The sequence below is a fragment of the Uloborus diversus genome, chromosome 4 (assembly GCF_026930045.1).
Source record: "Uloborus diversus isolate 005 chromosome 4, Udiv.v.3.1, whole genome shotgun sequence".
Classification (NCBI taxonomy): domain Eukaryota; kingdom Metazoa; phylum Arthropoda; class Arachnida; order Araneae; family Uloboridae; genus Uloborus; species Uloborus diversus.
In genome coordinates this window covers 5,683,526-5,710,415 of record NC_072734.1, presented here as the reverse complement: position 1 = coordinate 5,710,415, position 26,890 = coordinate 5,683,526, and the positions used below count along the sequence as shown (strand labels likewise).

General features: G+C 33.7%; 1 protein-coding gene across 1 annotated transcript in view; it reads right to left on the bottom strand.

The window, feature by feature from the left end:
- LOC129219776 (general transcription and DNA repair factor IIH helicase subunit XPD-like) overlaps nucleotides 1–26,890 on the bottom strand; it is a 137,971-nt gene that overhangs the window by 58,289 nt on the left and 52,792 nt on the right. Inside the window, exons 15-21 of the mRNA XM_054854074.1 lie at nucleotides 21,823–21,962; nucleotides 19,122–19,223; nucleotides 18,971–19,034; nucleotides 7,023–7,144; nucleotides 5,115–5,207; nucleotides 3,281–3,353; nucleotides 967–1,037 (exon numbers count right to left, since the gene is read on the bottom strand). Coding sequence (XP_054710049.1) covers nucleotides 967–1,037; nucleotides 3,281–3,353; nucleotides 5,115–5,207; nucleotides 7,023–7,144; nucleotides 18,971–19,034; nucleotides 19,122–19,223; nucleotides 21,823–21,962 — 665 coding nt within the window. The remainder of the gene's footprint in view (nucleotides 1–966; nucleotides 1,038–3,280; nucleotides 3,354–5,114; nucleotides 5,208–7,022; nucleotides 7,145–18,970; nucleotides 19,035–19,121; nucleotides 19,224–21,822; nucleotides 21,963–26,890) is intronic.

Here is a 26,890-nt window from a genome sequence, read left to right as displayed (position 1 = left end):
GCCGATACATCGGTCGAGTCCTATTAAAAAGAAAAGGTCAGTTAAAATATTGTACACGAAATAAACTACAACAAAAATGTGACTTCCATATGGATTATGCAGTTACTTTATTTGGTGCAAAATATCCTAAATTCCGTTCACTTAAAATAATTAATGACAAATTTGAGTAAGTTGGACGCATTTGTTAATGTTAAAATTAGTGCAATGTCAACAGGCACGAATAAAAACTTTAAAATCGGCAGACCGGTTCTGAAGGCAAATGCCCCTTTCAACAGTGCCTAGCTGAAAAATGGGATATATTGTAAAGAGGCTGTTTAAAGGCTTGAGAGACAGCTCTAAAACTAATCAGGTTTCAACATTCCCTGAGCACTGATTGGCAATAGAGATATTCAAAAAATGCTAATACGAATTGGTTTAGTAGTATCGGAGAAATGTGAGAAACTGCAAAAGACTCATTACAAATATTATCAAGATTTTTGTGCACACAAAAAGCTTCCGAAAAATCCAGCTCCATAACAGTGGAAGATTTGCAAATGATCTTAGCAATGGAAAATTTAATTTCGTGACCTGTGTAGCAACAATATTTTGCTATTGACACCTTAGAAATTTTTTTTTCACAAGGAAGTTCTATAGTGAAATAGTTCTCAGCAAATGCTGAAACCTGATTGGTTTAGAAGTCCTCTCTTAAGTATTCAAAAAGTACTCTTGAATTATTTTTCATTTCTAAGCCGTGAACTGAGGAAGAGAGCAACTGCCCTCAAAACCAGGCTGCCTATTTTAATGTTTTTATTTGCGCCCGTTGACACTGCATTTATTTAAACACCTTCAGTGCAAAATACTTGATCTTAAAACACTTGTTAATATTATTTAAAAAAGGTTCAAAACAAAAATAATAGCTATATTTTAGGTGATGTATGAAATTCTTTATCAATTACACAATATCATTAAGATTTCTCAAAACCTAACCTTCAATATTCGACTTTGAGTGTAAACGAAAGGTATTCCAAACATGATGACACATCTTCCAAGATGATGATCTGAAATTGGAAAGAAAAACATTAATAATTTAGAATTGCCTAAACTCATCCTTTGCAGATTGTTTTTTTACAAACAGGGTTTAGCACAGGGTTGGCATGTTTCTTACCAAGTGTGTGTAAGGGAGGGTGGGGACAGTACTAACAGGCCAAAAGAAACTTATTTAAAAAATTTACTAAGCTTACGTTCGACGAGCACGACTGGTAGCGAGTGGTTGGTTAATCACGTGACAACAATGACGTCAGCGGTTACTAACTGGTTGTTCACGAACCACTGCTTCATCAAACCTTTCGGTTGATCACCGGTTACTTGCCCAGACATGGCACAGAATAATAACGCGCAGGTGAGAAATACTTATAATTGGTCAAAAATGTCACGTGGTTCCATCAACCAATGAACCATCTTAAGTTGCGGTTGACCGGTAGATCAACTGGTGAGGCTCATAAAATGACATCGTAAGCAACCAGTTAACCAGTAGCTCTCAAGAACGCTGCGGTTAGCAACCGGTTACTCATTTGTCGACCGGTGAGGTTCGTCGAACGCAAGCTAAATAAGTTGCAATTTTGCATGATAAAGTAAATGTATTTTTGAAGAAAATGTTAATCACACATAGTTAGAGCAAAAACATTAACTACATGTTAAATTAATAACTAAGCTAATATAATACTATTTTCAACTTTGAATTAGACAGCATACAATGTAGGACAATTCTATTGATTTCACAAAAGTTAGAAGTTAAAGTGATTATAATAAAAGTGTATTATACACTGCAGCAAAATGAAATTTATGTTTTCAGAATTAATTAGCAGTTATCTTTTATATCTCATTGTAGAAAATAACTGAAGATTTCATTATTTTGGGAAGGAGGGGGGTAAGAATATTTACTAGCTATGTCTATCAAACATTCTTCCTTCAGGCAAAAGTAACACAAAATAGAAAAATATTCAAAAATTTTAGAACAATAGTACTTCAAAATTAATACTGCAATTCAAATTCTAGAGTGACAACCTAATATTTTTTTAGAACAATTATTTGCTATTTTTCTCAGGAGAAATTTAATAATATTTCCAGTAAATAAGGATGAAAGTTATCAAAAGTGGAGCTTAATTAAGTAGTAGCTGGTTATAAGTAAGTTCGACTGCATTTCAATTGTATTTAAAATATAAAACAAAATGTAGGAGAAATGTGCTCTCCTTTATTTTTAACAGATATTTCTGAACTTCAAAACAAATTTACTACACCAGGAACATGAAATAGAGACAAAAAATGATTTATATCACAGTGGTTGTATGACAGCTCACCATACATTCCCCAAGAGCTGCTGTCCATTTTCTCATGTGGCACCATTATTGGCGGATCGCCATTACTACTTGAGAACTTGCTCACTCATTTCTCCACTAATTGGAGGCCACTAGGCTCTCATAAAGTGAAATAGAGCTAGAAATTCAATTTAGCCAAGAGTGCCTAAGCCAAACAGGCACTCAAAGGATCTTTTACATGCTGCACAATCATGCAACATAAATGCAGATAATCTTCTGCACCTTGAAAATCCACTAACCAGACGTGGATTTGAACCTGCAAATCTTGGTCGGAAGAGGCAAATGCCTAACCACTATGCCAACCTGCTGGAAAAAAAGCTTGTTTCTTGCATCATTTTGCATGTGCAAGAGAAAGTATTTAAAAAATCCTCTTGTGCGTTAATCTGGTTTTAATTTAATGCAAAAAATGCGAATTTGGTATTTAGAAACATTTTTTTAAAATGTAGTTTGTGCACTTATTAGGTGAATAGTTGAAAAGTTCTTAAAAATACTGGAAAGGCAAAGGAAATGATTGAAGGGCTTAAAAATATGCAGAGCTGTGTGCGTGAACCTAAATGATCCTGTCTGAATCAAATAATAAGTAGCTTTATCTAATATGATCAATGTATTTTACCAACCACATACCAGTTTTACTTTTTCTCTTTTAATTTGATATTCAAGTACAATAATTGTTGATTTTAGTAACTTGTGACTCTAAAATATTTATATTCACCTTTGTTCCAATGAATAATTTTTCAAAACAAAAATAGTATTTGATAGTACAAAAAAAAAAAAAAAAAAAAAAGTAAAAAGGTAAAATATTTTATACTCAATTAGTGTTTACACATAATAGAGCGAAAAATCAGTGAATATAATTTTTAAATTTCTGAATATAAAAAAAACTTAATTTTTGTAAAAAATAACTCCCCCCCCCCATAGCATCTTACCAAAATCAACTCCTTCAGATACTTTCCCTCTGGCAACAGAAAGTAAAACCGCACCTCTCCCATTTTCACAAGCCTAAAAACGCAATAGTACAAATAAATACTTATAAATACTTATAAAACAAATTTACAAGTCTAAAAAAAGATTTTCTTATTTTCCAAAATAAAATGAACACTGCTCTGTTTTTCCAAAGGGAAATAAAATAAAACAGGCGGAAGAAATAAGAGAAACGTTGAATTTCTGTGAAAGAAGGCTAAAGATCTTCTATGACGAAAACTCAACCTCTGTTTCGAATAGCTTAAAACAAAAATTATTCAATCCTCAGGCTAATCAGGAAATGAGGAAAAACTATTACTTTAGTAGGGTTGTAGGAACTTTGAACAGCTTGCTGGAAGAAGCTCTAACTTGCAAGGAGATAGCTAGCTTTAAGAGGACCTATTTATTGGGAATTGATAATTTTGACTAGGAACAAACTACCTGGGCTCAAAGACTGCTGCTAGTCCTCACTTTTGCAGTTGTAATTGCATACCTTTTTTGAAGCTTGGAGGTCTATCATTTTAAGATTTCTAGGGGGGGGGGGAGGTATGTACTTAATATATATTGCATGAAAAACACAATAGAACAAAAACATACACAAATGTGCATTACATTTCAAAAGCTAGGGGGGAGGGGGCAATTAATCCTCCTCACCTCCCTAAATGACGGACTTGCTTGAGTATTGGTTTAAATTGAAATAAGAATTTGTTTTTAGGAATATTAGAAGGGGGGGGGGGATGACAAATGTACGTCATTGAGCTATCAAAGAAATTTTACACCTTAGATGCACTGGTTTATATAAACAAAGAAAAATGGATAGATTGCTTGAAATATAAATATTTATTCAAGTAAAGTTGAACCCCGATTTAACGAACCTCTATTTAACAAATTTTGCGATTTAACGAATTTTTCTTTTTCCCCCGACTAAAATGAAGGCAAAAACCCCGAATTAACGAATTATTTTAACAGCCAAAAAGATCTTTTTTTGTTAATTTGGCTTAAAAAATATTGGATTGTTTTCCTAACTTTATATCTATATTGTCCAAAATAAAAAAAGACTTTTCTTGGGATCAACCAACAATGTTTAACGGGCGAGGGGGCAACCAACGAATGTTGATTTTAATGCAGAAAAGCCATAGTGAAACTCCCATTAAAACTGTTACTTTTTCAAATGCTTTATATGGCCTGGGAGCTGTAAAAACATATTTCATGCAGCAGGCTGCAAATGACACAGTATTTTATGCTATCCATAAAGTCGAAAGAGAACTATTTCGAGTCAAGATCAAGGAAATTGTCAAACATCATGACAAAGTGTTAGTAGTTTAAAATTTCAAATTAACTAGTGTGTAATAAGTCGTGAAATGCTGAATAAAAAGTTTCTGATTCAGTTTCACTTTCTAATTATGGATATTTTGCGTAGTTGCTAATTAGGGGTTTTAGATGAAGTAAGTGTAGTTTTTGAATTTTTTTTTCACCCCCTCCCCTGATATTAGGACCCCGATTTAATGTATAAAAGTTTCGGTCCCGATGAATTTGTTAAATTGGGGTCCGACTGCACTAGAAACTAAATCTATGAAAAGAAACCAAAATCTTCTGATTAAACATGAGAAGAGAGTGCAGATTAGAAACATACAATTCTGCTGAAGGCAACTGCATGCGGTTATTTACAATATTCGAGCGTATAAATAACTGTGAATTGGGGCCAAAATTTTAAACAGTTATTAACTTATAACAGAAATGCATTTTAAAAGAAATCATCAAAGGCATAACAAAAATGGGAAATTTCAAAATTATGTTTACCTTCACATAATTTAGGAGAGCCAGACTCGTTTCTCCAGAATCTTGAGTTTCCAAAAATAGCAATTTCTTTTTCAAAATGTTATCTATGATACCCTAAAATTCAAAATAACATCGTTTTAAAATACGTTTATTGAACAGTTAAATAGTAAGAAATAAGAAAACCACAAAGCTTCAAAACTGAAAAAATATTTATGCAAATGTGAACTTAAATATTCCTTCTTCAGACTTGAGGTCAATGTACAGTCGAGCCTCCATATATCGAACTTCCAAACATCAAAATTTCTATATATCGAAATTCCAGCAAATTTCAATGTTCATTACATAGAAAAATTGTTTCTATTTATCGAAAAAAAAATTTGAGACATTCGTAGATTTTTTTCCACTTTAGACTGTTTGTCTCATGAAAAATGAAGGTTAGGGGAGTAAATTATGTTTACTAAAGGTTGCTAAGAAACTCATAAGAAATCTGGGTTTGAGGGGTGTGTAGATAGGTCGTTGTTCCGTTCTGGAGTTCTTAAATTCCCTCAGGTTTATTTCAAATCTTAGTTGTACACTGTAAAATCAGTTTTAAGTTATCCTTTTCATCTGTTGATTATCATTCCTAGTCTTTTTAGCTTCAGTAAAAATCATCCAAGTAGATTGATTTTTTACTTTTCTCTCGATTACACTGTCAAAGCGAAAATCCCCACATGTTGCGAATCAAGTTGAACTGCCGAAGAATGAAGATGCATGAAGGCACAAAAATGTAATTTCTGTTAATTTTTCAGTTATTAACTTTCGTTTAATCCGATGATCATATAAATTAGAAATTGGGTTTCATGTACGAAAATTAGCTTTAATTTTAATGTTTTAGGAGATTTTTATGATAAAATAAGATCGTTTCTATATTATCGAAATTTCTATATATCGAATTTTTTTCCGGCAATTTGCTACTTCGATATATAGAGGTCCGACTGTATGTAGTAGGGCATGTCAGAAAAAAACATTTTTTAAGAAACTAAATACAATAAGTTCATTAAATGTTGACCCTACAGACCCATGTATACAACAAAGCATTTTATTAAAATCAAAAAAATATTTAGGTATGCCACACAAGGCCTAAAATTTATAATTTTCTCCAAAAAGTTCATTTCTCATATATATATATATATATATATATATATATATATATATATATATATATTACAGGTATTGGTTTACAAATTTGGACCACCAAACTTGTAAATCCGTCACTGGGTGTTACATGTCCAGCACTTCACTCTTTAATTTTGACAAGTTTTTTCCTACAGTCGCCTGGTGACACTTTTATCCATTGAGAAAGGATGAAAGGTGGAGAGAATGAAACCTTCAAATCTTGAGGCAAGGATTCCAAGTAATGTGATATATTTTAAAGTAAATTGTTGGAAGAAATTATGTTTCTTCCACTAGTAATGTGACTCCCATTGGTTTAGTTAAACTGTGTGACTTGGAATCTTTGCCTCAGCTTTCCCTAAGTACGTTGTTAAACTTGCTTCATCCATTTACTTATTCCTGTTCAAGTTTCCAACACTTAATTCCTTTGACATTTTTAAAACACTTTCTGTCCAGGAGGAGGGGGAAATACAGTATTTAAACTATCTCAGACTAAGCAGAGCTTGGATTACAAGGATTTGGATTAGCATGACTCTACTGAATTATTTACGTTAAGATTCAAATTTTTGAATAAAGAAAAACCTTAGTCTCTATTTCTGAAAGTTTTAAAGACTTTCTCAGTTTTTATATTCAATAAGTATTTTTTTTTTCTTTTCTCTCTCTCGTTTTAAAATGTTCACAATTTATAAATGAAAACGTACAAGTACTCAAACTACTGCATGATAAAATTAAAAACATTAAAAAAAAAGTGATTTGAAGTTGAAAAGAATGTCATACCTGTTCATACCAAGCTGCTACAACCGCTTCCATGTAAGTATAACTTGTGAAAAAGCCAACAATGCCATCTGGTACAATACCACACATATCAACAAGTAGATTACCATAGTTACGGATTACAGCTATTAATAGAAAGCTTTTTGTTTATTTTGTAGAATAGCATTAATACAAATAAATGATATTAGGGGTATAATCAAAAGTCATATACATCCAAAATAATAATATTCGTTAACGTAGCTTTTTTTTTTTTTTTTTTTTTTTAAGAAACTTGAAATGAAGGCAAGCCATACTTTATGCAGAGTCAGCGAACGGCTAAGGGTTCTTTTTTTTTTTCCCCCCCCAAAATAGTAATACATAATGAATGAATTTATAAATGCCACATAAATAAAACTACACTTAGTGTTAAATAACTGTTGCAAAAAATATTTAGCAGTTAAAAACAAGATAAGAAATCATATAATGGTAATAAATATTGCTAAAAAATCATAGCATTCTTTTGGAATGAAGACTGGACTGGTCAAATTTTTCGGCGAACTGGTGCCGGTCAGACAGACCACCGGGTGAGAATCGCTGGTGCAATTTTTTTTTTTTAATTTTAAGTTTTAGACTAATAAATGCTAGATATGTTCTCACCAGTAGCGTAACTATGGGGTCTAGCGCCTCTGGCGAACTAAAGAAATTGTTCCCCCCCAGGGTCATCCACGTGAGAAGTCATCAGAGGTCACTGTGACCTCCCCCCCAAGTTTTTTTTTGGGGAATATTTTGATTAATTGATTCGACAAATAGGAGGCAGCATTGTAATTTTTTTCTCATTTTCCTTTTTAGAATTGTTTTCAATGATGCTCAATGTTCCTTCTCAGTAGACTATACATATCCCCTTTAGCTCTTTTTCTTGTGAGTTTTTAAAAATTTTTTAAAGTATTTTTCAATTTCTATAATTAAAAAGAGAAAAAAACTCTTTAAAAACATTTTTTTCAATCAGTCGAAAAGCCATCCCCCTGGCTGCTGCGCTCCTGGCGAGAGCCACTCCTGCCAACCCCTAGTTACGCTACTGGTCCTCATCAACCAGTTACGAACATTTACTGCTTTAGAATGATCTTACAGAATTTTTATGAGTAACAATATTTATTCCAATCCATGCTTGATCACCACAAAAAAAAAAAGAAAAAAAATCTTTAAAAGTTAAACTTTTTAAAAATTACATTTTTAACGCATCAAAAAGTGTATTTCAATCGTTGAAAAATCAGAAATTCACCTCAAAAGTTTAGTCAAAAGTAATTTCACTTTGTATTTTGAATAAAAATTTAACAGTGTTGATAACGGGGGAAAAAAACAATTGGTATTTTAAAAGTATTACATTTGGATGTATTATCCTTTTAAATGGAAAATGTGAACTTTTTATAAATGTTAAAAACCAAAATAGTACTATCTCTTTTTTCCCTGTCATCTTATTTCAACCTTAGAAAGTTGGGTTTTTAATGGATTTTTTTTTACAGTATTGTGGCAATTAATTGGGAAATGTTATTTTTTCGCTTTATCACACGTAAGCCAACCAATAAGCACTCAAATTCAACTCCAAATGGCAGTTATTTTTAAAGTAGTAGCTATTTGTACACATCAGGTAAGTAGCAGGCATATAAATTCTTCTGCCAAGTGGCTAGAAGTTGGCAGTTTAGTTGTTCGCTTGTTGTGGAAGTAATTAGACTCATGGATATTAGCCCTGAAACATGTTCTAAAGTGATTGCCCTTAGAGAACACACTTCTAAAACGTTAGAAGAAATAAGCAAAATATGTGGAGTGAGTAAATCAAGTATCGGGAGGATATGGCAGCGGTTTAATGCAACAGGAAAAACTGGAACCAAACGTATTGGAAAATGTGCATGAAAAAGATCAACTTCGGCTCGTGACGACAAAAGTTTACATCGAATGAGAGTTATGAATCCCCGATTAACTAGTTTTGATCTGTTCAAGTCCATGGTGGAAGCTGGTGTTGACATTGCACCTTCAACAGTGAGATACAGAGCAAGGGCGGAAAGCACGTCGACCATACAAGAAGCAGCTTCTCACACCTCGCATGAAGAAAAAAAGGTTAGAATGGGCACGGAAATATAAAACATGGACTGAGGAGGACTGGGGAAAAGGTTTTATTTTCTGATGAAACACATTTTGTGGTTCAGGGATTTAGATCCAGGTTCGTGAGAAGGAGCAAAGGAGAATCTCTTCGTCCACACCACATTAACCAAGCACCCAAGTATCTGCCCAAAAAGATGTTTTGGGGTTGTTTCTGCATTTCAGGCACAAGATCCCTTGTTCCCGTAGAAGGAATGATGAACAGTGCCAGCTACGAGTCGATATTGGCCAAAAATGGGCTTCCAACCATGTTAGGCTGTGGGACGAAGGCATAAAAGATGCTTAAAAACATGGTTTCGTTTGCCAACTTTGGGAACTACAAAAAGTGATATTTTTCTGAATCCTTAGTGTCTACAGATGAAAAAAACAGAATGTTCACAAAAAAAATAGTGTCTCATAATTTTTTTACAGACCATTAGAAATACAAGACAAAATGAGTGAAAATGAAAAAAGGCGAGAAAATTTTAAATACATCAAAAATATTATGCAACTACAATAAAAATACTATGCTTGTACAACATTTAAAATATATTTTTTTTCAAGAACCAAACATTTCCTTCATCAGGGGTGTCAACCTAGGGACCTAGGGGAGGGGTCATGGCGCAGACTGCGCCATTGAAATTTTTAGGAGGCGGGTTGTTTTAAGGGGTATTTTTCTCCTTGTGGGGGGGGGGGGCTCTTGCTCTTCGGGGGTCTTTGTGACACTTAAGGGGAGGGGTTATGCCCTTGCTTTTAGGGTGGGCACCCTTGTCCTCGTCCTTAGTAAAAATTTAATTTTTTACAATTTCTTTTAGAACATACAGCAGGAGAGCAACAAACCAATAGTCCAGCAAGTTGACCAAAAAAGGCATATATTTTATAATTTAAATCTACTTTTTATACATACTAGATTTATAAAAAACTAATTCTAAATGGATTATCATATCTAGAAAATTTCGTCCTTTATTCTGGAGTATCATCGTCAGAATCACTTATTTCATCCATCCAGTCTTCATGCATAGAACTGATTTCTTCTTGGGAGTTAACACAGCTGCTGTCACAAGAGCAAAACTCTGTGCATGAAAAATTTTTCATTTTGCATGTACATCTCTTCGAGGAGCACTTTGTTTTCTGGCATGCGCAGGAGATTTGTTTTTGTATAATATCTGGTGCAATTGGAATAGTGTTCCATTGTATTTCGATGTTGCCAGCATTTACACTCCAACCATGTTCTGATGGACTAGGAGCATTAATTAAATTTTGCAAGCATCGGCGATGAATATTTGCTTGATAGTTACTTCTCTTGATGTGTAACAGAAGAGAATCAAAATTTGGAGGTAATGATACATCTAGTCTAAATTTTAACTTAAATATCAGGTAACGAACTTCATCAATGTGCTTCAAATGAGGATATCCGTACAGTGCACAAACAAATTCTTGAAGATCTTTAACCAACGACTCATTCACTTCCCATGAAGAACCCAGTTCATGAAACATTTTTAGGCTATTCAGTTTAGACTGCATTAAGGAAAAAGGTTTGCTTTTGCCTTTGCCTTTGAAAGCACTACATGTGTCGCAGCCAGTAAATACATGTAACCCGATTAATGCTGTGCAAAGATCGTTACCTAACATCTTAGCAATGACGGAGATGTTCTTTAATTTTAAACTGCATGAAGTGCCCATTAGTAAATAGGTATCAGTTGCAAAATACTGATTCATTGCTAAGGAAAGAATGAAAACATCTGTGTCTGAACTCTTTATCAAAACAGTAGCAGCAGAGCTTTTCGATGCATAAAAAGCGTGCAAAAGAAGTCTGGTGTCAGCCTCTTCATGGTCAGACCTTAATTCTGTAACTTCTCCCACATCTAGTTTGCTCTCTGTAGGAGTTAGACGGTGACATTCCTGTCCATGTGAAAGAAAAATGGACACGCCTTTAAGGACAGCAGAATCGTAGGATGTCCATTGGTTGAAAAGGAAATTCACTAGGGCTTCTTTGTTATGACCATGTGCAAGGAACTTCTTAAACTGTTTCGATGTTTTTTTGATTAGGGTTTCTGATGTTAATAAAAATTTCGCTACCAAAATTTCTTCTTTCTCTTTCACTTGCTTTAATACTAATCGGAGGGTATGTATCTGTTACAAAATGTGCAGCTGTACAATTATATTTTATGCTTATGTTGACGACATATTCGATAAGAGTGACTGCTAATTCTCCCATTGTATTTGGTATATCTTTCATTTGCTGCAGCACTGCCATCCCATCCAATATTATTACTCCATTTCTTGGAATTTGACTTAGGTCGTTATTACTGTCAGCCAGATCCAGTACCGTTTGGACCAAGGATGCCTTGTTTGTTTTAACAAGGCAACCGTCAATATTTGCAATTGCAGGTGGGTGTGGAGTTAAGTTATACTTCATGATACTTCTCATGTCGAGCTCTGAGGATTGTCCCATTACAATTATGCGAGCTAAAAGATCTGTGGAACTTTTAAGAAACTTCTTCTCAGACTGCTCTTTTAATGTATGTTTTTTTTCGAATCTGAAAATGTCAACAGCTTTTGCAGCTTGATTGGAGAGTATATGACTGAATCACGTTCTTCAAAAAGTCGTTCTTTGCGGTATTTTTCATAAGCTTCTTTTCCTATAAGCTTTGCTTTAGTGAGATCAGATTGTACAGAGTTAGATGCATATGCTCCACTTGAAATATTCACTAAAGCTTCTTCGCTCCACGTAAAGGGATTTATCATCGAAGTTATAGTATTCATAGTACTATTTACCATCGCCTCATGTTTTTGAATTTGTGCGGGTTGCAAATCTTTTTTCATGAACTCCTTTATTGTTCTTCCAGTGAGTTGCTCACAGGATGAAGAGACATGAGCCCTCAAATGGTGCGATAGCATCCAACGATGCACAGCAGCTGGATTTCTGGTAAATCCTGTCAACCCACCTTTTGTTTTTGAGTCTCGGTTTGCTGTTTGCTCTATTACTTGATCCATGGCTATGCCACAAAATCCATAGCTTGTTTGTCTTTGAGCCTCAAATTTACCAGCACTTAGCTCATTGTGTGCACATGGATGTGTCTCAGGCAAATTCAGCATCTCATGTAAATAAACAGGTAAATAACGAGCACAGTTGATATGATCATAACTGAAAAACCAAGGTATTAATTCTTCAACAGTAACAAGATGTAAATCCCAGTCGGCGTTTCTTGTTGCTCGTAAAAATCTCAACAGACAGCCAATCATCTCCAAGTATGATATCCAAAATGCAAATGTCATGTTGTTTTCACAGTTTTCAACAACAAACTCATTAAACTTCTTCATAGTCAGAAGGAAATCTTCAGGAAACTGATTTTCTTTTAAAATTTTCAGTTTAAAACTTTGATAGAGATGAAAAGATATCTTCAAACAATCAAGTTGCTCTTTGACTGATAATGAATTTAGAAATTCAGACCACAGAAGTCTACTTAATGCTTCAAAGATTATTTTGTGGCAGCGTATGCTACGATTGTAGTGCTTACCACTCAGAACACCATTTATTGATCCTTCAGCAATGATTCCAGACTCAATCATAATATTGCAAAGTCCTCCATTCTTGAAGCGTTTGCCTATCACAGAGAGAGAAGACAGTGAAGTATGAAATTCACCAAGACGTATAACTAAATGTTTGAACTTTTCCTCCTTCCAACGTATTTGTTGTGCCTTAGAATAAATTGCCTGATCAAATACTAGAACAATTTCTTGTAATTCCAGTTTTTGGCACAAATACGCGCTTTTTTCCAGAATTGCATTAACTGTAGAAAATTCTGTTGGGTTTGCTTCTAACACAGGGAGATATCGTATTGTTGATTGAGAAGGTATATTTTCTTTATTCAATGTGCAATTGTAACCAGTCCAAGCCGGTAAAATTTCTTTATCTTTCATAGGAAGTTTCGAAAAAATGTAAGCAGCATCTGCAAGTCTTGCATTATCTAATTTTACTCTTTTATTGTTGCATGAGAGGGTTTGAGAGATTTGAGGAGAACAACGTTGTCCAATGGAATAGTTAGATATATGTATTACAGGTGGATCAATTTTCCTTTTCTTCGATTTTTTCCCAGTTTTAATATACATTTGTGGACTTTCGGAGGAATCTTGTGCTTCTGTTTGTACAATTATACCATTAGTGCTATGAGTAGTGCCGTGTCCAGTTACTGTTTCTTCGTAAAAGTCAATATTATCCCAAACCAGAGTTGCAAACATTTTTGGAACAATACCTATGGGAAGACTATTTGTTGTGTTTAACTGCATTTCTGCTAGTTGAGTATCATACTCAAGTACAGCTGAATGTGAAATGCAGTGGCCCAACCCATTTAAAATGTTGATTACACGTGCTGATCCAGTTATATGCCTCATTGCCATTGCCAGTGATATGTGCTTCGGAGTCTGTTTTCTTCCTGCTGATGTAACATATATCAAATCTTGAGAAATAGAAAAAAGTTTACGTTTAACCTTTTCTGATACACTAATAAATTCGATAATTTCCAAATCTTCGCTTTCACCAACACACCATGCTAAGAAATTAAATAACACTGGATGAATCATGCATTCAACAGAAGCTTCATTTAAATCTTCGGCAGTAGGAGGCCATGTGCATTGAAGAGCCGGTGAGTTCTTTATTATATTATCAGGGTTCATACCCTTTAGGCAGAAAAAAATTCAAGCACTTTTCAAGTACTTTTCAAGGTAAAAAATTTTGTTTTCAAGGCAATATCATAAATTTGTACTAAAAATATTATATGCCGATTTCATTTACTACAAACACATGGAAATAAGGCAATAATACAAAAAAGTATATTAAAACAAAAATGCTTTTTCTACAACAAGAGACGCTTTGATGAAAGATCTACTGCGTTGAAAGTTTTTCTGAAAATGTTTGAAAAGTTTGGTCATAAAGAGAAGCAGATACCAAGAGGTTTAATTTTGAGGTTTTTCAAAGCTTGCAGCAGTCAGAGGTTTGTATATTTTCTAGAATCAGCAAATTAAAAAAACCTTTCATAACTGCTTTTAACTTTTATGGGAAGAAACTAAAATACCCAAGTTCAATGGCATTGCCAGAGAGGAGTTTTTGAAGTCACTCCCCCCCGCCCGGTTCCAACATTTATTTCCAATATCTATACAGTGGTTTATTACAATATAAGGGCGTTTAGGACAAAAACACTACCCAGAAAGTTATTTCAGTTTGCACTATTAAGTTCTAAAAATATTAGGTTTGCAAACCATTTATAAGTATGCAAATCAATTATTCGTATGTATTTATTAGCTGTTCAGCCAATAAGGCATTTCAACTGTCCTCGAGTAAATTTAAAAATTAGGAAGTAAGAAAAGTTTATGAAGTCCACAGTCCAGTCTCTACACCTCAAAATATACAAAAGCAGCTTAAGCAGTGATAAATACTCTGAATGCAAACTTGAGCCTATTCAGCTTTCATTGATTAACTTGCAATAGAGAATAAATGTGCAAGTTCAGATTTATAGAGCCATATTTCGAAATTGAAAAGATTCACAAGAAGTTGACATATATTATGACAAAAGTAGTTTTATTTTGGGAAAAAATGGGTTATTGTTGAAATTAGAATTTAAATTTAGAAAGGCAATAATATTCAGGTTCATTACCTGAAAGTTTCAAAGAGCAAAATGGGGCGAGGGGGGGGGGAATAATTTTTAAAACTAAGACCCCTATTACTTGAATATACATATGTACAACAATAACTTTTGCTATGCATACAATTCATAAAATAGTTTAAGTCAAAATATTCTGCATAGAAATACCATGCCCAGTGTCTGTTGATAACCAGCAACAGGCACTGGGCCTAGCTAGGCTGGTACTGGTCAATTTATTAGATCCAAATGAAGATGAATGACCCTCCTTAAGCTATCTACCCCTTTGCTGATTAAAGCCTCTTTCAGTAAGCTCCAAGTATCCACAACCTTAATAAAGTAGTAATTTTGAACATTTGAGGAAAAGGGGAAAATTGGAGATATAGGGAGGTAAAAGCATAAAAACGAACACTATTGGATTTCAAGTGAATAATCATAACACAACCACCCCTGTTATACACCTTATTTTAGCAGACATAAAAAAATGATGTACTTATAAATAAAATTATATAAATCAACTTTATATTTAAAATACAAACTTCAAGTTAATTTGTTAGGTGCTCAACTGCTGAAATTTAAATTTTTTTAAAAAAAATCTGTTATGACCAAAAATTAGGTAAAGATAATGATTCAAAATTGCAAAAATAAATAAGCAAATAATTAAACAAGACCAAGGTAATAAATTCTTTAACTCTTTAGTTATTAAAATAAAAAATAAAATAGGCTAATCAGATGTAGCAGTGTCAAAATAACTACTAATTGCCAAAAATATAAAAATATTTACAAAATGCAAAAGGATTGAAATCTCAAACAAGGGAAGCAAATTTTCGCGAAGTTGAGTTAAGTTTAATGTTGTCATGTTTCCCATAAAATAAACTTATATTTTACCGAAATTAAACATAAAATATGCTAATCTACGGTAGCAAATATGAAAATTACATCCGATTAGTGAATATATTTAAATATTTGCAAGATGCAAAAATTTCAAACACGAGAAGCAATTTTTCGCAAAGTCTGAGTTCGTTCGACGTGGCATGTTTCCCATGAAATAAATTTATTTGTTTTTTATTAAAATTAAACAAAAAATATACTAATCTAAGGTAGCATATGCGAAACTAACATTTGATTTGCCAAAATATTTAAATATTTGCAGGATGCAAAAAGATTGAAATTTCAAACACAAGAGCAATTTTCCGCGAAACCCGAGTAAGTTCAATGTTGTCATGGTTTAAAAATTAATTTCTTTGTTAATTAATGAAATCAAACAAAAATAAACTAATCTAAGGTACCATATGTCAAAATATCTTTCGGTTGTAAAAACATCAAAAGATTTACAAGATGCAAAAGGATTGGAACCCCAAACACGGAAGCAATTTTTCGCGATGTTGCATACTGAACACATGTTCAGAAAATTGCATTGGTGAAATACTTTTTTAAAACTTCTAAGCACAATTCGTTGATTTTTGAGAGAATTTAAGCACTAAGAAACTTTTTCAAGGTTTTAAAACTTTTTCAAGGTTTTCAAGCACTTGAAAATGAACTTTTTTTTTTCAAGCACTTTTCAAGGTTTTTCAAGGGCGTACGAACCCTGATTATGTAGAATTAATGCTGCTTTATACAGAATATTAATTTCTGTACTGTTACCATTTGTTAAATCATTTGATGGTTCAATTATATCTTCATCGGTATCTGTTGAGTCATTGGAGAATGAACTTTTTTCAATTAGTACAGGTTGCTCATATTTATTGCACAAAACTAATTCAGGAAGATTTCGTTGCTTTGGCTTCACAAACACTAGTTGAGGAAAGTCCCTCTGTAACCATCTTTTCAGCTGCCTGTTACTTATATTTTGCTCTTCTGTATTTAAACTTTCTGCAGTGCTTAAATATATCTGTGATAGTTTGTTCATAGAAAGAATTTCAGAATTTCTTACGATTCTTTTGTCTACTATGTCACAGAAAGCAGAATATGCTGCTGGCTGGTCAATTTTAGAAGTGGTCTGAACGCTCACATTAGTGTAAGATCTATAGCAACTCTTATGATATTTTGCATCTTTTGCAATTAAATCAGTATCTTGAATTTGAATAAGAAGTCGTTGATCATTTTTCTTCAAAGCATTTTCCAGTAAAGACTTACTTGCAATGAATGTCTGGCACACACTTGGTTTTTCCTTGCATTTTTTTCCCAGAACATTTCTCAGAGAAATATTGTTCTTTACTGCAGATCAGGCATATATCGGGGAAAATGTCTCTTCGGTCTGCAGTCTTAACTCTTAGCCGTTTTGGACGATCCGGTATTTTTGGTGGTTGAACTTCACCTTCACAGGTTTTCTTTTCGAATCTTTTTATTCTAGTTTTATCTGTAAATCGCATGTAACATTTTCGGTGGCAAGAGTAGCGATTTTCATAACATTTTTCATAGCATGCATCTCCACGAAATCCTTCCAACTCCTTCAACTGCTCTGCTGCATCTTTCTCTTTGCATTCACTTAGACCTATCCATTTCTGCATGTACTCTCTTATTTTCTCAAAACTTTTTTTTGAAATAAGAATCATACCTTCATTTGTGTCTTCCGTAACATGAATACAACAAAATAAAGGTAATTCATCATCCATGATTGTAATCCAATGAAACAAAAAGCTAAAATCCAACCAAAAGTGGTGTAAACTAAAACCATTGAATTGTATTTGGTGTTAATGTCAAATAGAATTGTATGCGAGCTTGTAAAACAGTCATAAAAATGACATTGAAATATCGTCTGTTGCTAAAAAGCAATATTGTTAGAAAAGAAAGGTATAAAACAAATTGATAAGAAAATGAAATATGCTTTTTAATTTTTAATTTTATCGTCTGCTAATGTTTAATTTTATATTTCCTAAACATGTCTTGGCATCGATTAGAGTTGTTTATATTCTAAAGATTTTGTACGTCGGTTTCTGCTATTCGGCGATCAACAAATATGTTTTTTGTGCAGTAACGTTTTTGTACTTTGCAATGTTTTTCTATGCTTGCGCTAGAGTAATAACCGAAACCCCGAGATGAAGAGCACGCAGACTTGCGGATGGATACATTTTTCGGTTTCCTTTTTGTATTTAATCACAAAACAAATATAGTAAATAATTTAAACCGTATTAATATATTTTGCAACAAAAAAACAAGTAAAAAAGTAAATATACGGTTGAAAAACTGCTTAATTAATTTTTTGATTATAAATAGTGCGTCTAATAGCGCCATCTGGAGACAAATTTATTTGTGTAAGTGCTAACAGTCCACGGAACATAGTTCCTATTTCAATTACATATTAAAACTTAATGAGACAGTTCCAGCTTGTGAACATTGCATTTTTCTATTGTGTTCATCATTTATAATAGATTTCAAGCAAGTTCACGTAGTTCCTAAGATTGGTAAACGCACCTGAACGATATTTGCTCTCGGGCCATAGACTATGTCTACACTTTGGTCGAACGGAGGTGTCGTTTTTCAACATGACGGCCTGATGTCACACATCGAAGCAAGTTGTCAGTTTCTGCTCTAAAAACAAACTTACTGTACTGGATTGGCCTGGAAACTCACCAGATTTAAATCCGATTGAAAATTTGTGGGCGTAATCAAACTTAAGAAAACTTACTATCAAACTTAAGAAACATCTTCATAAGTTAGATAGTACTACGATGGAAAAGCTAATTTCGTCTGTTTTTGACATATGGTATAAAGACGTTGAAATTAAAACTATATGTGCCAGTCTAGTACATTCCATGCCAAAACGTGTCTGTGATGTTATTAAGTCTCGGGGAAGTCACGTTAATTATTAGTTTCAAATGTATTCATGAAAAACTTGAATAAAACTGATTTTTTTGAAAAAAAAAAAAAATGCATTTCCCAATTAATGGCTACAATACTGTACTATTCTTCACATTTTCCATGTATTGCACTTCTCAAAAATGAAATTTACTCCTCTAAAAAAGTCAAGAAATATTTTCAAACGTTGGTTAAAAAAAAAAAAAAAAAAAACTGATACAATTTCCATTAGCTTTGACTCAAAGGCCACAATTAACTTTTAAAAAATATACTATCTTCGTTTACCTTACTTTTTTACCTATGTTTTTTTTATTTCAAAGTGTATTGTTAGGTTAATTGTTAAATCAATGAACCGTGTTTCCACCTAAAATTACTGCAAATCTAAAACTACAAATGACTTACCTATATCATCTCTGGTTTCAAATTTCGATGACATAGAAACTTGATCATTTCCTTTACTAACGATCTGGAAAACAATTTTAAAATCAGGTATGTTTGAAAAATTTCTTGCAAACAAATTAATAGGGGGAAAAAATTCAAAACCATTTATTACCATTGGGCAAAGACATGGTCTAGCTAGTGTCATAGTAAAAGAAGCCATTATAACAGGCCTAAAATCCAAAATTTTTGGGTACATATCCAAGGGAGAAAGAGTCTGAAACAGAAAAGAAACAATTTGATAAAATATAGAATAAGTGTTAAAATAACAGCAACCAGTTATGGAATTGCTGAAGTCAATGTAGTGTGCCCACAAAAGAACAACAGGGTTTTGAAAATCATTTTAACTTAATGGTATGAGTTAGGTCAAATCAGTTGCTCATCAGTTTTTATGCGCACCAGTTTCAGTTAGTGCTTTTAACACTAGTTAGAGAAGAAGCATTGGATAATCAATTCAGCAACAAGTGGATTGGAAGCTCAGGGCCGATTTCTTAGCTTCCGGGAATACTCGACTTCACGAGGCTTTTTTATTGGGTACATGCCAAGAATCCTGTAAACAATGCAGGATGTAAACCATCTCAGGCCAAAGTATAACCACTTGTGTGACAAACAACATTTTAGACATGTTGGCCTAGCTGTGAGAAGGGGTTGATTACCATTTGGATGTATGCTCTACTACAAACATGTCACACATTGAAAGCTACTAAATATTTAAAATCTTGACAAACAACAGTAGAGTCTTGATAATCCAAGTCTTGAAAGTTCGATGTTCCGCTTAATTCGAGGTGCTTACTTTATATTTTCATTTACATTTTTTAGTTCCAAAAAAATTATTTTCATAAAGATCTGAAAATATTTTTTTTTTCCTGCCGTTACACTTATTTAACTAGATACAGTAATTAATAAAAAAAAGCACCGAGAGGTTGTTGTCAACAACACTCCTTAAGTGGCATGATATACGTGTCGTAATTGACTGCACAATATGAATTACGAAATGCCTTGAAGATAACTTGATGCATGAAAGTAACATTGATTTGCCTCAAAGAATGGGTAAACATGCCTTTTGGAATATTAGAATACCTGATGATAGTCAAAAAGAAAGGTTCAAAACTTGATGCCTCACGAGTAATGTATACAAAAGACGACACAGAAACCTTCTACAACTAACCGTTTTTGTGGTATGCGAGATACATATGCTCGCAAGCACACAGATACAAACGTTATGACAAAATTCATTCAAATGGATTTGGGCAGCGATTTGGACATAATATATGTTTGGTTGCCTACAAATTTGCTCGGGTAAATATGTACATACAGACTTTGTGGAAAAAAGTCCAAATTTGTTTAGAAGTAGTTAAAATTCGTGGAAAAAGTCCAAATTTGTTTAGAGGTAATTAAAAACGAAATTTATGTTAAAATTTCAGTGATAATTTTTCACGACAATAATACTGCTTTTCTTTGTATAAGGAAGTAAAAGGGGATACTCCTTATGTCATTGTGAAAGCGTAAAAAATTAATCTGGAAGAATTTTCTGGATAATCCAAGTTTTCAGTAGTCCAAGGTGGCATGAGCCCCAATTACCTCGGCTTTTCAAGACCGCTGTAATCTTAAAGTACATATTGTTGCCTCAGAGCAACAGTCAGGGACGGATTTAGGGGAAGGCAGGTGGGGCAACTGCCCCGGGGCCTCCACAACAAAGGGGCCCCCACAGTAAAATTTTACAAAATATCCTAACTTTCACGGGTCGAAAATATCGGATATATACATATATATCAAAATATTCAGATACATATTGAAGTATCTGATATTTTCGAAAATATGATGATCTTTTCAAATTCTGATTAGGGGCCTCCACTCCTTTGTTGCCCCGGGGCCTCCACACTTCCAAATCCGGCCCTGGCAACAGTAAGATATCTTAGTGTTATTTCTGGAATTAGATATCTTGCTGTTGCTCTGAGGCAATGATATACAGTTGGCTCTCTGTTTAATGACGCTCTATTTTTCTTAACTTTCTCTATTTATACTGGACCATCCCAGATGGTCCACTATAGTGTTAAAAGCGTTCTATTTAAGGACGATTTTTTGTGGTCCCTTGAAAGTCGTTAAACAGAGAGCCAACTGTATTTAACATTAACCTAATTTTAAATAACAAGATCCAGTTTAACCAACAAAACAATTTTAAGACAAATCTTGGTTAAATATGGAAGCCATGTAACGATGAATATGTTAACAGCTTATCAAATATTTTGTGAAAAATTAATTTTTACAACACACACATTAAACGTTGAACTATACTAAAAGTACTAAAATTAATTTATTCAGTGCAAGAAAATATTTTGAGATGAAGTAAAAACTTTTTAAAAAAAGTAAAAAGTTTTTTTTTAAAGAAGTTTATCAATTCTTGTTTGCACAAGAAATAAGCCTACATTTGAAAAGCAAGTCTTGTACAAAATATATAGTTTTTAAAAAATAATATTTACATGAAGTATTCTCCGTATTAGAAGCATGTTAAATACAATAATTTGGCAAAGTTTCAAATTTTTTTGGCAGTCAACAAAAATACTTTTACTATATAATACTCCTCAGTAGCAAATAATACATTTACTTGTAACACAAAAACAGATTAAAGAAACCAACTTGAATGTAGTATTTCTGCAAATAAAAAAGTTACACACTGGTACACTTCATTTCAAATATAAGAAGTTTGCAGAACAAGACTCCCCCCCCCCCAAAAAAAGCACTTAAAAACCAATAATTTACTTTGGATTATGATAAATAAGAAAGATCAAAAGTTAAAACATCAACAGTTAATTTACCCCTGAAGTAATGATAACAGATTGAAATCTTTGAAACACAGGTCTAATAGCCACTGATGCATCCATACAGCTAAAATGCAGAATTGGATTTGGCACAGATGGTGTACGGTCATCAAAAGGCTCAATAATAATTGTAAAACCTAAAAGGAAATAAAAAAGAAAGTTAAAATATGACTTTCCTCAATTACAAAAAGTACATTAATTGTGTGTTATATTCATTGGCATTGTATTTTGTGTCATAAAATGTCGCCAATTAATACGATTGAAACAAATAAATAAGGAATATTTAAGATAAAAGTCACTTTTTTCATTATTTTACTTTTTGATGCATTTATTAGTATAAAACTTGAACTGATTCATGAAATTTATATTTATTTCTGGGGGGGGGGGGGTGGAATAAACATTCAAACTAAATGTTAATAAAAAAAAGCTCAAGATGAATTGAAACAAATGAAAGTAGCAAGCAACAAACATGTCATTAGGGGCTATTCATAAATTATATAAGGGTTCCAAGGGGGAGGGGGTTTGGAAAAACCTCTACATACCCTTACTTTGGGGAGTGGGGTATACCCTGGGGACCCATTCTTACCTTATATTTTCCAAGTCGATATTTTATATTAGAAATTGCGCGATCAAGTGGTTTGGCAGAGATCATATTTCATTTGCGTCTGGAATAGAGTTGCGACATTGATGGCAAAACATCGATATTTCAGAACATCAATGTTGGAAATTAAAACATGGATGGTATTGATACATTGACCAAAAAACATCGATCTTTTTGTCAATATTTAACATACATTTTTTAATATACTACACTACAAACTTACATAGATGATAATCTCTAACAAATGTTTCTTAATGGATGAGGGAATTCGTTTGGCATTGCGTCTAATTTAAGCAATACAAAAGAATACGAACTCCACGAATATATTGAAACTACTGAACTGCAAATCATGAATACAATTTAATAGGAATAATTTCGCAACATCTTGGTACTATAAGACAAAAAATGATAATAAGACATGCAACAATTAACACAAACGAGTTAGATCTGCGAAAAAATATATCATAGCACTTACAGTCAGTTGTATGATGAGAAAGAGTTGTGCAAATTATATTAAAAGTACAAAATTAATTCTGACAATTATTATTAAGAGCAAGAAATATGTTTTGTACTGTTAGTGCTATATAATTAAACACAAATTGTGAGTAATTGAGGGATGGCTTGTTGGGGGTAGATGCAATGCCGGATACAAGTGAGGGGGGTCATAACACCCACCCCTTAACCCGCAACAGCATTTGAATGTTTGCTCCAAAAAATAAAAAATTTGATTGAAACCGTAAGAAGTGTATACAAGGAGGGGGGGGGGGTCATGACCCCCTCCTCCCATCAAAAGCTGCGACAATACTAATAATCTGTTTCATGTGTAATCTGTTTCAAGGTTCATTGCGTTTGCGTAGTGAGAACGACTGCTTGAAAAAAAAAGCCGGACCAAAACTATAATAAGAAACAGCCGGATCGATTTTTTGGGGGGGGGGGGGGGTGTATTAACTCACTTTTCTATTTATAGCATATGTATTTAAAATACACTGGTGTGCAAAAATTAAGGACGAAGTGGAAAAATTAGCATATCAGCTGAACGAAGAGGCACAGCGGACAGAAAGACCAATCAGGAGATTAAGTAAGGTGATGTACGGTAGCACATGCGCAGATATGCAGGCTGACGTAATGGGGGAGTGTCTGAGTAGTATAAAGCATGTTGTCGGTGTAAGATCAGTATTTCTGGCAAAGAGATTGCACGCTGTATAGCAGCTAAAATCACACCGAGTTGCTGCCTCAGCGAGAAATGGCGAATACTCAATCTGTTAGACGACATCTGGATGCTTTTACCCGAGGTCGAATCATTGGGAAGTTGGAGGAAGGCCGCAGTGTGACAAGTGTAGCTGCAGAGTTCGGAATTGCTCACAGCATCGTTTCACGACTTTGGAGACAATTTCAAACTACAGGAACAGCTATCCGGGGGTTCAGTAGTGGTCGTCCACGAGGAACCACACCCGCAGATAACCGGTATACTGCCGTGCTAAGCACAGATGTGGTATCTGCACATATTATCAAAATTGAGTTATTGTCACCAGGTGGTCGTTAGTAATTTAATTTACCTAAATCTCAAGTTTTTTGGCGATTTGTAAACGCGAAATATTAAAAAAAGCTTTAAGAAAAAAGTCGTAACTTCAAATTTGCTTAGTTTGCAAAGGCAAGTTGAATGTAAGTGACAAATACTAAGCCTTTAATGTGGTATCTGCGCGGTTACCATTTTTTTCCTTAGTAATTTGTAGATACGACTTTTATACCTTAGTAAAGCAGCAAATTTAATAATGTAGCAGTTTATTGTAACACAGAATATTAAAATTAGTTTACCGTTGAATAGTTGATACAGGTTGATAATAAAAACTAATACAACTTTGCATAATTGTTAAAATAAATATTCAGCTTTTTCTATTTAAATGGTTATTTAAAATGCGAATTCTAAAGATGAAATGCATGTAAAATATTCACTTAATTTTTTCATGCAAATAAAACCACATTTCATTCTACGGCCAGTAATATTTTTATTTAAGTATCGTCTGCTGCCAAAATTATCTTCATGCTCGGTAAAAACGAATCTAGAAAATAAAACATTATTTAAAAAAAACACATTCTTTGAATATAAAAAACAGAAAATTGTTATGGATTAGTTTTAACTGTCTGGAGTTTTGAAAATGGTATCTTTCAGAAGATAGATTCTGTTAGATTTATATTACCAAATAAAGCGAAACAGCTAAGTCTAAAGAAAGCAGATGTTTTCAGTATTCTTTAATGATACATTGAGCACGTTTTTCTAAGCTATTTTTGTCGTATCTGTGCAGATACCCCTAAAAATGCTTAGTAATTGTCACTTACGGTGCAAATAGCTTAATATATGGAAAGGTTTTGAAAAGAAAATTTGTCGTAACTACATTTATTAATTTTAAATTAAGATTTTTACAAAAATACTCTCTTACAGTTTTTAGATTAGTTATTTACAGACAACTACCGCAAGTTGAGCGTTTAATTAAGTCATAAATCAAAGAAACAAGTTGTAAAACTTTAATCATCAATTTCTCATTTTGAGTTCTACTGCAGATACCACTGTTGGCCTAGCGCCCCTTATATAAAATAATTAACGAATTCATCTCACCACTTATCCCACCATAATATCAGTCACTTGCCTAATCATTGAGAAATTTTCAACGATGTTTTTCTTTCTTCTAATGCGGACGCCTGATGACGTATCTCGCACGTGCAGTCGCCGATCTATGACATCACGACCTTCACGTAATCGGTGATGCATCGTAACAGATCGGCACGTGCCTGATGCTCATTGGCCAGGTGCTATGCTGGCGTGTATCAGGTGATTTGGCGTCCGCATGCAAATGAGTTAACTTACGATAAAAGGAAATGTTTCGAGTAGAAAGGAGACTTCTTCGGTGTTTTCTCTCTGGCAGGTTGACTTGAGCGTTCGTTTGCTTTTATGCAACGATGCGGGTCCTTTTAATAGATATATAATAGATTGATATAGCTCAGCTCTAGTTCGAGTTGTTTCAAATGTTTTTAATTTTTAACTAACTTTACTAAATGACCAAATAAATTTGGTTTTTATTTTTAAGTTGTCTTCAACTATTTTTAATCATGCATTTCTAGTCATACAGTTAATTGGGTTATTGCATTTAGAAGTTATTAGTCTTGAGCATTCTCTTGCTCATTAAAAGGTTATGGGCAACCTGGACTCTGTTTTCGATAGCCTATATTTTCAGTAGGACTGGAGATGGAAATGATGTTTTTGACGTCTGTGATAATTTTCGATGGGGGGGCCGTATAGAAGATTTTTTTTTCGACAAGAGCATACTGATGATAAATATTAGATTATTAGTGCTCATTGATATTGTCTTCCGACTTTCTGTCGAAATAATGGCGAATCCCCAGATAACTATTGAGAAATTAAATGGCACAAATTATGTGTCATGGGCAGCAGATATGAAATTTGTCCTGATGGAGAAAAACGCCTGGGACATTGTAACTGGTAAGGAAACAGTGCCAGTAGTCTCTAAAGATTCAGGATTTACTGAGAGAGACGTTCGTGAGTTTTTGGCCAGAGAACGAGCGGCATTATCTTTAATATATTTGTTTGTAGACAACGAATTCAAAAGGATAATAGAGCATTGTGAGTCGCCAGAAAAATCGTGGGAATGTCTAAAAGCACACTTTTATCCTGATAACAGGTGTGTGCATATGAGAACTTTTACTGAGTTAACAAACTGTCGAATTGAGCAAGGCGAATCCATTAATCTCTTCGCATCAAGAATTCGTCGAATTTATGACAGGATAAAGGGAATCGACAAGAATTTTTCTGAGTCATACTTAAATTTTCAAGTTTTGAGATATCTTCCATCGGAATATGACAGCATTTGCCAATCAATTTTGAGAAAGAAACCCGAGGATTTTTCTTTTGATGCGATAGTACAGGACTTAATTTCTGAAGAGAGCAGATTAAAGCTGAAGGACGAGGATAATATTAGCGCCAACTACGTTGCTCCAAAAGAAAAAAGATCGTGTTATAATTGCGGACGTACAGGCCACATCCGCAAAGATTGTAGTTTTCCAGAGAGGAACCGCGGAGGAAGTCCATCCACAAGCTCCGGGAAGTCAAGTTATGGCCAGAGGAGGTCAAGAGGAAGAAACAGGAACCAGTATACCAGAAGAGGCAGCTCCTCATCGCCGAAAAAGTGTGAGTACCCTTCCAAAACATTTTTTATTTCGGAAGCGAACTTTAACGAGATAGACTGTAATCCTTCATCATGGGCAATTGATTCGGCGGCCAGCCATCACTTTGCAAATAATAAGAACTTTTTCCATAAATATGAACCTGTAAATGATCGAAAGATGGCCGTAGCAGTCCAAAATCATGTTTTTCCAATTGAGGGGGTTGGAGAGATAAAGTTAAAGTTCGGTCCTAAGACCATTAATTTAGTAAATGTGATGTATTCGCCG